Source organism: Narcine bancroftii, chromosome 1, assembly GCF_036971445.1.
Source record: "Narcine bancroftii isolate sNarBan1 chromosome 1, sNarBan1.hap1, whole genome shotgun sequence".
Taxonomy (NCBI): Eukaryota; Metazoa; Chordata; class Chondrichthyes; order Torpediniformes; family Narcinidae; genus Narcine; species Narcine bancroftii.
The window spans coordinates 224782750-224797344 of NC_091469.1; the positions used below are offsets into that span (position 1 = coordinate 224782750).

The 14595-nt window shown below is 40.6% G+C and overlaps 1 protein-coding gene across 1 annotated transcript in view; it reads right to left on the reverse strand.

Moving 5' to 3' along the window:
• The window catches only part of LOC138749642 (protein limb expression 1 homolog), a 46253-nt gene extending 32020 nt beyond the window's left edge, over nucleotides 1-14233 (reverse strand). The window contains exons 1-2 of the mRNA XM_069911352.1: nucleotides 13970-14233; nucleotides 6189-6352 (exon numbers count right to left, since the gene is read on the reverse strand). Of these exons, the coding sequence (XP_069767453.1) occupies nucleotides 6189-6352; nucleotides 13970-14051 (246 nt within the window). The 5' untranslated portion in view covers nucleotides 14052-14233. The remainder of the gene's footprint in view (nucleotides 1-6188; nucleotides 6353-13969) is intronic.
• Nucleotides 14234-14595: the final 362 nt, after the last annotated feature.

Genomic DNA, 14595 nt, shown 5'->3' on the forward strand with positions numbered 1-14595 from the left:
GGATTGAAGTAAATTTGATTCGTTGCCCAAGTTTAAATGAACATCTTGTTTGTAAGACATACTGTAGATGCAACCATAGAGTTGCTCTACCGATGGTTAAACTCAGGAGTTTGGTAATAAAGAGGTGTACCAGCAGGAAGAAGAAAGATAACTTTCACTCAGGATTGTTACCTGCTGCAGCGTTAAAAGGGAATTTTAGTGGTGATTAATAAGAATTTTACACAAGGTCTGAAAGCTTTTACTATAATCAAAGAATCATAAAATCATTATGGTATAGAAGGAGTCATTCCCAAAGTGGGCGATGGAAACATCTAAGTGGGTGGTGAGGATAGAGGCCATGGCCCAAACAATTGTTGACGTGGTCTGGACAGGATACTGGCCACACGCCAGCCAGATCAGGCAGCAGATGCCGTGGCGTCTGGTGATCATTGCACTTTCACGTCTGCAATGACCAAGGCTCTAGGTTTGTAAGTTGAAAGTTATCTTCAGTCTTGTAATGTACATTTAAATTATAATATAATAAAGATATGATGGGGACCCCACAATATTTCCTTATGTTTTTCTGTTGTGATTTACATGATTTTTACATTTTTTTTTGCTAGAAATGCTTTGTTTTGTCATTGTCCTCTGTAGTGGAACACAATATTTATTTATATTTATGAAACATCAGGTAGCATTAACTTATATTTTGTGTATGCACATATACGTATTGTGTAGATAGGCTATGTTGTGCTATCAGCTACACCTCGTAGTTTTCGTTATGTATTTACGTGTGTCTGTCGCGCTATCAGATAGACCCGACAGACCAGAAGTCGAGATTATCAGCCTTTAATCGCTATAAACTCACAGGGATATCGTACATGCTGTTGGCCCGATTCCAAGGCAGTACTGAGGGAGGGGATTGGGTGATACCACCTTTATTAGGAATCCTGGGAGGAGGAGTTACAGTATCAGGAGCGGGCCAACCAGTCCAATGCATGTATTACAGTGTTCCACCACAGTGTCATGTACTTTTCTTGGTAATTGTGTACTGACAACAACCACACCAGCAGTGCGAGTATAAGACAGCTTTAATAAACTAATATGTACACTAAGAGGTCTTTTCTCTCTGCGAGACGAACCTGGAAGGGTAGACTGTAGCTCTGGACTGCTTTATATACAAGGTCACCGGGATGACCCCTGGTGACCTAATGGTGTAATTACATATCACCACAAATTGCATTGCTATTATATTTCCTTATGATATTTTTCTGCTGCATTTTGTTGCGATTGGCATGATTTATGGCCTCAGCACAGCAAACAAAACAGATGTGGTGTTTGTCGGGGTTGGGGGGGGGGTGGTGTGGGCGCTAGGGATGTGGCCTAGGAGCCAAGGGGGCGGCAGCCTGAGAACTTTTGGGAACCACTGATGTAGAGTAAGCTATTCAATCCCATTCCTTCATGCTCTCCCCGTGGCCCCTGAAATATTTCCCTTTAATTGCTGATCCTGTTCACCTTTGGAAACTCTAATCAACTCTATTTCGAGCACCTTGCCGCCCCACACCCTTTGCAGGCAGTTTGCTCCACTGCCCCCTGTCCATAAAAGTTTTTCCTTACATTAATTCTTGAACCATCGGCCCGGTTAGCCTAGCGGTTAGCTCGATGTTATTACAGCGCCAACAACCTGCACTGCCTGAAAGGAGTTTGTATGTCCTCCCCGTATCTGGGTATGTTCTCACCATATTTCGTCTGGATGCTCTGGTTTCCTTTCACCCTTCAAAAAAAAATGTATGGGGATTGAAGGTCAATTGAGGTATTTGGGTGGCATGGGATCGAGGGCTGGAAAAGCCTGTGCTGTGTGTCTAGATTTTTAAAAATATATATTAACAGCTTCCCTGCCGTTAACCTATTTACATCATGATTTAAACAAATTTTTCAATTGGGATTTTGATCTTTGGAATCTAAATATTGCCAACAAGGAGCAGGATTATTTTGGTCTCAAAATGTAAATACTGGTAGAAATAAAGGTTTTTGGTACATGTTATATCCACCAATGTGAGAGAACTGCAGTAATATAGTTTTAAATTAAAAAAAAACCAATAGAGATTATCACAGCAAAGTCCATCTGGAAATATTTTGGCCAAGAAATTAAATAAATTGTTGCTGTTGTAGAAAATAATTGCCGAGTGACCACATTGTATGAATATTCTTTTCATAAGTAAAATTAAGACATAACTCAACTGAGATTGTGATGAGTGAATTATAAGCTGCGTGGAAAAAAAAGAAAATTTATGCAGAATGAAATACAATAGATTCTATTTGCAACTCTGAAGTGCTTCCCTGTAAGTGGGAATTCCTGTATTCTGTGGGAAAAAAATTCAGCAGTAGTCCACTGGGACACAAGGGAGGTGACAGGTGAGTCCTCATAGCCCACTGATCATAAATTAACAGTCTGAGCTGGAGGCCCAATGTCCCCCATGCTGGGAGTGCAACTCCAGAAGCTGAGACAGGTTCTGTGGTACAGTACTTAACAGGTAGAATATGAAAATACGTGCAGAGGGGCTTACATCTTGAAGACATAACCCAGCACTACATTTGATTTTTCACAAGATAGGCAATCTATTACAACTCAAATGATACACGTTACCAGATATAATGGACGTAACTAATTAGCAAAAAAATCCCGAACAATTTCTTTACTTCCTCCCGTGTTTCACTTGTGAAAATGTAAACTGTTAAATCATTCAAGTATACCTTGAAAAAAGAAGTTAGGCCTGAATCATTGGTAACACATATTTACCTCCTATGGGCGCTGTGAGGCTGGTTGACTTCTTACAGCATTTATTGTGTGTTTTTACTAGAAACTTGGAAGACAATGTAAATAAGCATCTTTTTTTATCACAATAGCAAAGTTCAGCAGAAATTTCCTTAGTGGTACAGTTAGTGTAGCGGTTAGTGCAATGCTGTTACAGATCCAATGATCGGGGCCAGGGCTTGCACTGTCCGTAAGGAGTTTGCACATTTTCTCTGTGTCTGCGTGAGTTTTCCCTGGGGGCTCCGGTTTTCTCCCATCATTCAAAACATTCCAGAGGTGTTGGTTAATTGGGTGTAATTAGGAGACATAGGCTCGTGCTGAAATGGCCGGTTACTGTGCTGTAGGTCTAAATTTAATGTTGATGGGTGGAGTGTGCAGTGGTTTGGGGCAGGAGTGGGGAGGAAGGAACCATAAATTTCTGAAGGAGAACATGGGGCAGATGAGGAGAATGTTACAAATTTAGCCATATAATAATTACAGCACGGAAACAGGCCATCTCGGCCCTTCTAGTCCACACCAAACCAACTAGGCTACTCTAGTCCCACCTACCTGCACCTTGCCCCTAACCCTCCATTCCCCTCTCATCCATATACCTATCCGATTTTTCCTTAAATGACAAAATAGACCCTGCCGCCACTCCTTCTCCTGGAAGCTCATTCCACACAGCCACCATTCTCTGAATGAAGAAGTTCCCCCTCATGTTACTTCTAAACTTTTCCCCCTTAACTGTTACAGTGATCTAGAATGCATTGTCTGAAATAGTGACTGTAGCTGATTCAATACTAATTTTCAAGTGGGAAATATGGGAGATATGGGGAATAGAGGACTAACTGAACAATGTTTTCTTGGGATGCTAAACCACCATGAAAAATTGATTGTTCTCTTCCAATGTTCTGATGTTCTATGATTTTACTTACAATGTTACCTGATGGTTTTCACCTCATGCTTAGTGTATGATCCTTTTAATTGATTTCCAGAAGTTGGGTACCATTAGTACATCTGATCCAAACTGCCCTTCTGAGATGGTGGTGAGCGACCTTCTTGAACTGCTGGACTGAGAAAGTACAGTTGGGAAGGAAATTCCATGACTGAGATATGGCAATAATGAAGGCCCAGTAATACATTCTCAAGTGGGGATGGTGTGCAACTTTGTGGGAAAACTGCAGGTGCCCATGTGTCTGCAGTGTTTCTTTGTGCGAGAGGTCATGGGCTTTGGAGGTGCTGTCAGATAGCAGAGCAACTACAGTCCCATTTGTAGATGCATCCACACTGTGATGGGTCCACACCCCATCCACACCTGCTTGGTGGAGTGCCAATCAAGTGGACCACTTTGCCTGGAATATGTTGCAAGAGTTGCATTCATTCAAACGATTGGGGAACATTCTGCTACATCCCTGACTTGTCGATAATGGAAAGGCTTTGGGAAGTCAAGAGGTGCCAATTCGCTGGCCCTGCACTAATCTGTCACATCATATAACAAGGACACAATGGCGACTCCTATTCATTTATCCTACTGCTCTGCCTTCAACACCATAGAACAAACAAACTTAATGCCAAAACTCTGAGATAGGAGTCAGTGTCTCCATCTAACTTGATCTTTGACTTCCTGACCTGTAAAACACAAGCAGCATGGACTGGTGACAGCATCTCTTCCATGATAACCCGAAACACTGGTGCACTGCAAGACTGCATGCTCAGCCCCATACTATACTCCCTTTGCACTCATGGCTATGAGAAAAAAACCCTGCTCCAAGTCCACCCACAAGTTTGCAGATGGCACTACCATTGTGGACTGGATCTCAAACCACAACAGAGAGGAGAATACAAAAGGGAGAGAATTTTCTGGTATGATGTCAGGATAACACGCTCTTCCTCAATGTCAGCAAAGTGATGGAGCTTGCAGTTGACTTCAGGAAGCGTCTAGGATGTTTTGGTAGGGTAATGGATATAAGGCATTTGACAATGTCCCTCATGGGAGAGTGATTCAGAAGTTGGAATTGAATGGTGTCCACAGTGAATTAATCGTTTGAATTCAGAATTGGATGGCCCAGAAAAACACACAGGGTATTGGTGGAAGAGCTTTATTCTGTCTGGAGGTCCATGAACAGCAGTGTTCCACAGGGTGCGGATTCAACCACCCCCCCCCCCACCCTTGTTGTTTCTGCTATATATAAATGAATGGTGTCATGCCATCTGCAAACTTTATGACCCTGTTGGAGCTAGATCTGGTGATGTAGTCGCGAGCATGAACTGGAGGTGCGCCAGTGCTGAGCATGACGGTGCTCGACACTGTGACACTGACCCGGATAGACTGTGGTCTTCTGTTAGGAAGTCCAGAATGCAAAATGAACTGACTTATTCAAATGCTGCTCCCCGCAGTGTTGTCTTCTTTATTTGTTATTATTGCACCTCATGCTATATTATATGACTTGCCTGGATAGTAGGCAAAGGGAAGCTTTTTACCGGGGCACATGACAATGAACTATTCAACTCAGTTCCCTACTCTCCATTCATTATTTTGCATTTTTACCTTTGGAGAAATAGATGCACATTTTGTTGAATTCCCAAATTCTTCAGGTAAATTACACACTGACCAGAAATGAGCGGGAAGGGTGGTGGGCAATCCAAGGGTGCAGAAGATTAAATAAGTCAATGTGCGATTGAACTTGTCTGGTAACATTGAGCAGCACGTCTCCTTGTGCGGGTGAAGATAGAACCTGCTGGTGCTTTCTACTTTAAATTTTGTTTTTCCTCGTCAACAGGTTTAGGGAAGTGCATCTCAACTTTTCATAGCAAAGGAATATATACCAGGCTTGAGAACATTTGTTTTATCAGGAGGAGTCCCAAACATCTCTCCCCTTTCCATGACCCTGATAACTAGAACAAAAATTTAATTAACAAAATGTTTCATTTATTTAAATTTAATTCAGACATACAGCACAGTAACAAGCCATTTTGGGCCAGGAGTCCATGCCACCCTACACTATTGGTACGTTTCAAATGGTGCAAGGAAACCAGATCCCCCCCAGGGAAAAACCACACAGTTGAGGGGAGAATGTACAAACTCCTTACAGCACGGGATTTGACCTGGGTCCCAATTGCTATCGCTGTAAAGGTGTTGCGCTAACTACCGCAACAACGGTCAAAATCCTCTTGTAATTTATTGGATTGTCATTATCAAAGATGTCGATAAAATGTTAGAATGGAAACAGTCATTAATGATTTGCTTGCCTTTATGTATTAAATGATCAGATAGACAAAACCACTCAGCAGTTAAGTCATAAGCAAAATTCAGAGACATTAGCAAGTATCTGGAAAAGAAGTGTCTTTGTTATTGTTAAGACTCGAACATAAAATGCACAGATGCATGTTAAATACACTTTAACTGTGTTACCTGAAAGCTGCCAAAGCAACTGCCTCCTGGCAGGGTGACATAGCATACATATGGAGCAGCAGAAGATGGAACTGACTCATATATCACAAGGCTTCCATTCTTAAAGGCAGTGCCTAGATTGCTTTTCTTCTCCCAAAACTCCTGCAATGTTTCTACCACGTTCACTGTGTGAAGGCAAAGAAAGGAGAACTTTGAGTTTAGGAATTAACATTCAACTCTCATCCTTATTTCTTTATGATAAACTGGTAAGTAAGAGCAAATTAATTCATTCTTTGTTCTTCAGATGTGAATCATTTACAACATCAGTTGCTACTTCCAATGTAGAGCAGTTGTACAATCAGATGACAATAAACTTGACTTCACAAAAATGTTTGAAAATCAAAAATGAATTAAAAAATCCACTTCAGAAAATGTTAGGGCAGCTGACCCAAAATTTTGTCAAAGAGAAGGGGCTGATTATCGTAAAGAAAAAGATGTCAGAGAACCGGGAAGGTTTAGCAAGTCTGCTACTTTGACAGCTGAGGACATACGGTAACTTCCAAAAGTGGAGCGAACAAACTTGAGGACGAGGAAGAGACCGAGATGAGAGGAGTGAGGATGTCTTGGAGGATTGTGGGGGATAGAAATTTCAAGCATGGAAGGGACAAGACAAAACAACATCGAAAACTTTACAATCAAGCTATTGCTTTACAAGGGGTAGTGTCAGTCAGCAAGCACGAGACAGTAGGTGAAAGAGACATGGGGCGAGTCACCCAGATTATTTCCAGTATTTCATGATTTTGTTTTGCATTCCATTGTCTGAAGTCAGTTTCAAACAATGGTTGTGATTGTAGGCAAGTGAACCTTCTGTTCTTATGCTAGTTCATTGTTTACTGCCTGCATGTAAGTGCAATTATTTGATATCTGCCCAGTGGAGTCAAATCTGCATGTTTTTGTAAATGACTAATGGAAATGCAACTTGAGCCAAGAGTTCAACTCCACCTGTTGTCCTCAATTACTTGATTGAGTTTCTAGTCTGGTCACATCACCAATGGCAGTTCACCACTTTTAAATAGATAACCATGGGGACGACACAGTTGGCGTAGTGCCTAGTGCCACGCTGTTACAGCTCCAGCGACTGGGACTGGGGTTCAAATCTCGTGCTGTCTGTAAGGTGTTTGTACATTCTCCCCGTGTCTGCATGGGTTTTCACTGGGGGCTCCGGTTCCCATCCACCCTTTAAAAATAAACTACTGGGGGTGTAGTTTAATAGGGTGTAATTGGGCGGCACAGGCTTGTGGGCCGAAAGGGCCTGCTGTGTGTCTAAATTTAAAATTTACAAAGTTAACCCCTCGAGATCAAGGTAAAGTTTATTTATCATCCGAGAACCAGCACAACCCGACAAAACATTGTTCTTCAATCCTCAGTGCAAATACACTTACAGACATCACCCACATACAGACAAGTATAGTACATGTATACATACAGTATATTTGAAATAAATATTAATAATAAAGAGGGGAAAGTTATTTTAATAGTTAATTAGTTATTCAGCATGCTCATTGCCTGTGGGAAGAAATGGTTCCTCAGCTTGGTGGTTCTGGCTCTAATACCTCTCTATACTTTCCCAATGGGAGTAGCTGTAAGGTGCTGCATGTGGGGTGGTAAGGGTCCTCATTGATTTTATGAACTCTCGGATTGATCCTGGTAAATCACAATGATAGAGGGGAGGGAGACCCCAGTGATCCTCTCTACTGATTTCATGGTCCGTGGATTGACCTCCAATCCAATGTTGCACAGCAATCTGATGTATATGGCTTGGACATCCTGGATAGAGCTCCTGTAGAAAGTTTACTTTATGGTGGCCAGAAGCCTTGCCCACTTCAGTCTTCTCAGGAAGTGAAGTCATTGTTGTGCCTTCCTGACAAGTGAAGAGGTGTTGTGTGTCCAGGATGGTCTCCACAGTCCTTTCAGTACATGGCCAGGTATATTGTCTGGTCCTTGCACAGGATTCTCCTTGCCTCGGCCAAGGGGCCTTTTCTTAAGAGGAAGACAGAGCTTTCTTTAGCATCAGTCTATTCTTCTCATTGAACCATGCATAGAAGATGTTCAAAGAAGTAAAACACAGAAGTCTGCAGACACTGTGATTGTAGTAAAAACACAGAAATGCTGGAGGAACTCAGTAGATGTTGCAGCGTCTGTAACATCCTAGTAAATATATATTACTGACAATTTGGGCCCGAGTCCTTCAAGGTGTGAGCAAAAAGCAAGTATGGGGCCTATATTAAAAAGCTGATGAAAATGTGAGGTGAAAGAGCCACAGAGATAGGATATAAGAAGGCAGGAGAGGAAAGGTGAGAATTTATTAGGGGAGGGGGTAGTCTTTGGCTCGGTGAAGGGAGACAGAGGAGAAAAGGGAGGGAGAGAGAGAGAGCAAGAGAGCTAGAGAAAAGGAGACAAAGAAAAGATGGAGGGGGTGAGATAATGGAAACTGAAAAAGTCCATGACAATACCATTTGGTTAGAGGATGCCCAGATGGAATATGAAGTTTTGTTCCTCCAATTTACTGGTAGTTATGGCCTGGCAGCAAGTGAATTGAAGGCGAATTTAAATAAGCTACCACTGTGGGAGATCCACAGCATTGTGGCGGACAGAGCTGAGGTGCTTGATGAAGTGATCTCGCAGTCTGCATACAGTCTCTCCGATGTAAAGGGGACTACAACGAATACAGAAGAAGATCCCCACATACTCACAGTGAAGCATTGCTTCACTTAAAAGGACCTCCTGAGGCCTCAACCGGTGGTGAAGGAAGGAGCATGGGCAGAAGTGGAGCATCTCCTGCAATCACAGGGGTAGGCTCCAAGGGAGGAGTGGAGGGAGTGGTCCCTGCAGATGGCGGGTAGAGGAGGAGAAGGGAAGATGTTTCACGTCGTAGATGGTGAAAATCGTGGAGGATGTTATGTTGGATGCCAAGACTGGTGGAGAGGTTGGTGAGGACAAGGGGACTCCTGTTCCTGTTGTGTGGGGGTGGACAGTGCCAGGGCAGAAGTGTAGGAAATTAAAGATATGCAGGTGAGGGCCAAATTGATGACAGTAGTTGCGAATCTATGTTTTTTGAAGAAGGGGGACCTCTGATAATTTGGCATGGAGGCTCTCGTCCTGGGAGCGAATGTGACGGAGATGGAGGAATTGAGAGAACAGAATCTTTACAGGTCAGGGTATGAGGAGGTATAGTTGAGGTAGCTGTGGGAGTTGGTGGGTTTGTAGAGGATGCCTGTCAAGAATTTGTCTCCTGAGATGGAGACAGAGGTTGAGGAAAGGGAGAGTGTTGCTAGAAAGGGAACAAGCGAATTTGAGGTCGGTGTGAAAGTTGGCAGCAATGTGGACAAAGTTGGCAAGTTCATTATGGGTACAAGAGGCAGCTCATCAGTGCAGTGGAGGAAGATTTGAAGAGCATTGTCCATGTAGGCTTGTAGTATGGATTGTTCCACATATCCAACCAAATAGCAGGCATAGCTGGGACCCATGCAGGTATCCATGGCTACCCCTTTAACTTGGAGAAAGTGGGATGAGTTAAAGGAGAAGTTATTGAGGGGGAGGACAAGTTCTGCCAGCTGGAGGAGGGTGGTAGTAGAGGGGGACTGGTTGGGTCTGTTGTCAAGAAAGAAACAAAGGTGTTTGAGGCCTTTGCTCTGCGGGATGGAAGTGTATAGTGATTGTCGAGTAAGTCTGGAAGGGAGGCAACATAATTGACTCTCAAGGTTGTTGTGATCTGTTATTGTTTTGATACCTTGCCACATGAGTTTAGTGTCGCCGGTATACACAGCTGTATATGGATCCTCTGCGCTTACCCCTGCTTTGCCTTCAGGATTGCACAGGAGATTTCAGTCCTGGCTGATCTTGTCTCCTGTCCTGAAGGCTGCATCCTGAGCTCTGACACGTGCATGGACCTCTATGTCTAACCATGGTTTATGGTTAGCCCTGGTCTACTGGTTTTATAGCATTTTTTTTAAATCTACATTTTTGAATGACCTGCTGTAGGTCACATTAGATAACATGAGTCATTGAAGAAACCTGAGCAGAGGATGTTTGGATCCTATTCTAATCCAGTTATGGCAAGCATGCCTCACACCTGGGGGAGCTCATGGAACTAGCGAGTGGGTTAAAGGAGAGCTGGCATAGACTTTGTGGGCCAAAATGACCTCCTTCTCTGTGACATATTTCTAAAATAGGTGTTAGGTGTTTCATTCAATTTTTTTTTGTTAAAGGCACTCATACAAATGTAAGTTGTTAATTGGAAATAGTGGTCTCTTGAGTTATTACCAGGCCTGAACTTTAAAAAAAATCCATCAACATATAATCTTATGGATATAATCATTTTCTTAACACTAAATTATTTTGGAAAATCAATCAAAAATGGCATTCAAATAGTTTTCATTTAAAGTTAGTGACTTTCTCCCTCAAACTCTGTTAACAAAATAAGACTGATATTTGTTGAAGATCTGGCGTAAGAAGACCTTTCATCGCAGATCCCATTTTGTATTCTTTTTAATTGCAAAATTGTGTAAAACATAATGATTCCTTTGGTTTCAGAATTCATTGACTTGATCTTTAGATCTATAATCAGATAAACCACTACAGTTTGAAATTGAATGCTGCCCTAATTAGCTCCTTTCTTTTTTCAAGGGACGCTTCCTAACTTGTTCAACGTTTCCAGCATTGTGTGATGTTATTTTGGATGTTTGGTATCTGCAGTTTATTGTTTGGTCTTTTTTTCTCTCCAAAGATTTATTTCAGCCTCTGTTTCCCCAACACTAATAAAAACGTGGATGCTGGAAATCAGAAATAAAAACAGAAATAAATTGCTATACTCAGTGTTGTCCTTTTCATTTTTTTTTCTATTGTTTATTTTCATGAAAATAAAACAATACTCAAAAATTCAAAAGAACATCTCAAGAGTTTGTGTCATTGAATGAATCAAATCAGTCATTTCTAGGACATTGCTAACAGTTGAAAAAGCAATATGTATATATAATGGGCTCTTAGCTTGATGTATGGAAAGTTCTAAGTACCTACACAGCATATGTTTCTCATTGCTGGCTCTATATTTTAAACATTAAGTGTTTGGTGATTGATAAAAGTGGTGTCTCAGTAGTCTATGGACTTCATTGTCATTAAATACTAGTTACATAGGGGGAAAGGATGCTGACTGTTTTAAGGTACAATTAGCTTTTGTTCCAAAATATATGGGATTCATTCAAATGGACTTTGTGTGCCTCACTGAGAATTTTTCAGAGATCGTATCTAGTAAATACATTACAATAATTTTCTATATCTTGCCATTCGATCAATAAACTACTGTAGATGAAAGCAGGATTGTAATTCTTAGCCAAATCTACACTGATGTTTTTAAATGTTTCTGTGCAATATCAGTTAATAATTAAATATGAAATTGAAACTTCATGATTAAAATTTAACAATATAAAATAGAAATAATGCATATAATAAAATATAACTGCAATTTTCTTGGACTTAAGACTCCTTTCATTTTGGACGTTGTCTGAAGCTGAAGAGCTTGAATCTATACATTCATAAGTGCAAAATGTTAACCTTACCATGTGAATCTAATCACAGGACAAATTATTTTTAGTATGCTAACCGGCATGGTTAGCGCAATGCTGTTAAAGCTCCAGCGATCAGGATCTGGGGTTCGAATCGTCTGTAAAGACTTTGTATGTTCTCCACGTGTCTGCATTGGTTTTTCCTGGGGTCTCCAGTTTCCTCCCACCATTTGAAACGTACCGGGGGGTTGCAGGCCAATTGGGTGTAATTTGGCGGCATGGACTTGTGGGCTGAAAGGGCCTGTTTCCGTGCTGTATGTCTAAATTAAATTTAACATTTTTAAAAATTAATTATTTCCCAAAGTGAGTATTAAGATTTTTGCTCCAGATATTTTTCTGATGCTGACATTTCCTTTCTGACAATTTTGGGATTATGGGGGAATTAGGATAATATATAGTTTTTCTGTTAAATCTTGCTTAATTGCTCTGTAGCCAATTGAATCCTAAACTTTGGCACAGGTTAGAATTGGAGCTTGGAGCTTACAAATCAGATCAACAGAAATTGGGAATGGAGTGCATCAACACAACGGGATTTTCAACACCAGAACTCTGATATCTGTTCTCTTATCGAGCACTACACAAAAAGTGCAATCATAATCTGAATATCTATCTTCTGAATGATTTTAGCAAATATTTCCATCAAATATTAATATGGCAGTGACTTCAAAAACAAAATGAGATATAAACGTTTTTAATCTGCACAAGTTGGAAAGAATTGCAAATGTTGGACCCAGTCAGAAAAAGCTGGAAACAGTGCAGGTTTGAGGAACAATTACATGATCTTGTCTTTTCTCTCTATGATTTCTTACTGTTCAGCTGGGAATATCAAGCAGTTTCCTTCTGTTTAAGATTTCAATTTTGCCCCTTATTTGTCTGCTCTGTTTGAGTTTCTGCCACGTTGAGGATGTGAATTTTGGCCTTGAAGAAGTTCTGTTCTTTCTGATCTTTATTTGTTTTACTCTCCACCATCAAGAGCGGCTTGGTGAGCATAGCAGTTAGCGCAACTCTGTTATAGCGCCAACGATTGGGACCGGGGTTCAAATCCCACGCTGTCTGTAAATACTTTGTACGGTCTCCCCATGCCTTAATGGGTTTCCTCCGGGGGCTCTGCTTTCCTCCCACCGTTTGAAATGTACCGGGGCTGTAAGTTAATTGGATGTAAATTTGGTGGCACAGGCTCGTGGGCTGAAATGGCCCGGTAACTGTGCTGTATGTCTACATTTTAAAAAAAATTAAATTCAAGAGCATGCTTGCTTGAATTCTGATGTTTATTTAACATCTTTAACTTATTTATTAGAAATAAGGAGTGTCCATTACTTGTCTTTTATTCTGAATCCACATCGATATTTTCAACAGATTTAACATAAAGGATAGGAATGATAACTGAATAGTTTAATATAAAACTATTGATTTGTGCTTGTTCATTTTGGCTGCTAAAAATACACTGAATTTGTTGGGAGTCATGATCCTCTTCCAACTAAGTCACAGATATAAAAAATTCTCTTGGTAAATTCTAATAGACACACCATTGAAATACGTCATATGTGTTCCACTGCCCAGTCATAATGAAATACCTCAATTTTAACAAGCCAAAATATAGTCCTTTTTAATTATAGGTGAATCATTTTTGTGAATTTTACAGAGCTGTGAAGTCCTGGAGTTGGTGAGGTTGCCATTATAAAACTAGTGAGTTCTAATAATTTTCCTTTGCTTGAATATTATACTTTATATTTCCTGTGAAATAATTTGCTTGAAAGCCAACTGATTTAACTCAACCACTTCAAAGAACAAAACAGAACGAACTGCCTTGTTACAAAAACAGTAGAATTTAGACTTCTTAAACTATTTGTTGGCCACAAAAAGATACTTTTAACAAACTCCAGGACATAATGAACCTTAACATGCAATACAGTTCTTATATGTCTACTGTTCAACTTTACAGGAACTGTTTCCAAAATAGAAAACAAATGAAAATTTTACAAGAAGTGTAGTAATAGCTCATAAAATGTAAGCACTCAAATCGCAGACGTGTACATTTGACAGATTGAACTTATGGGTATAATATTATTGCAGAATATGTATGATTTGGAAACTGATGCCATAAAATATGACACAAGACTGAAGCAAATTAGTATTTGTTATTAGTATATCAAATAAATATTTCTCACAAAGTTTACTCACAGTCTTTAAAGGTAAATGCTGGATTTTTGTTAGGAAGCAGCGAAGAGACTATATCTTGCAGAGATTTCAGATCATTATCCATCTTGAGCCTGACTTCTGCAGATAACTTCTAAGCACTTCCCAGATGCCTGAATTAGTCTGGCTCTGCGCTGAGCTTCTGTGGAAGTCCACAGAGGCAGTATGGACTGGTGAGACTTGTTGTATGCATCTGCCAATCAGACATTGAGTAGTCTGAAAAGCCAACCAGGGGTCCTTATCCCTGGCTTGCTCACTTTTGTAGTATGGGGAGCTAATTAGCTGGAAGACTATCAGACAAGCTTCATTTCCACTGTTTCATTCTTTTTGATGTGATGCTCGCTGACAGCCACCTAATCAGTGAAAGAAATTCCTTGTCTGACCTACCAGTCAAAGCCTTTAGCTGTTTCAGTTCTTTGAATCACATAACTGTGTCTGCTTAGAGGGAGTTGAACATTACAAACTGAAATATGGTTGAGTTTCATCTGTAACTTTAAATGAAAAATAGCATTATTTTTGACATGAAAATCAAACTACACAGAATCCTTGCCCTTGCCAAAGTTAAGGCCTTTTATTGTAAAGTCTGCTCTCTTGTTGTGAAGGCTTTTACT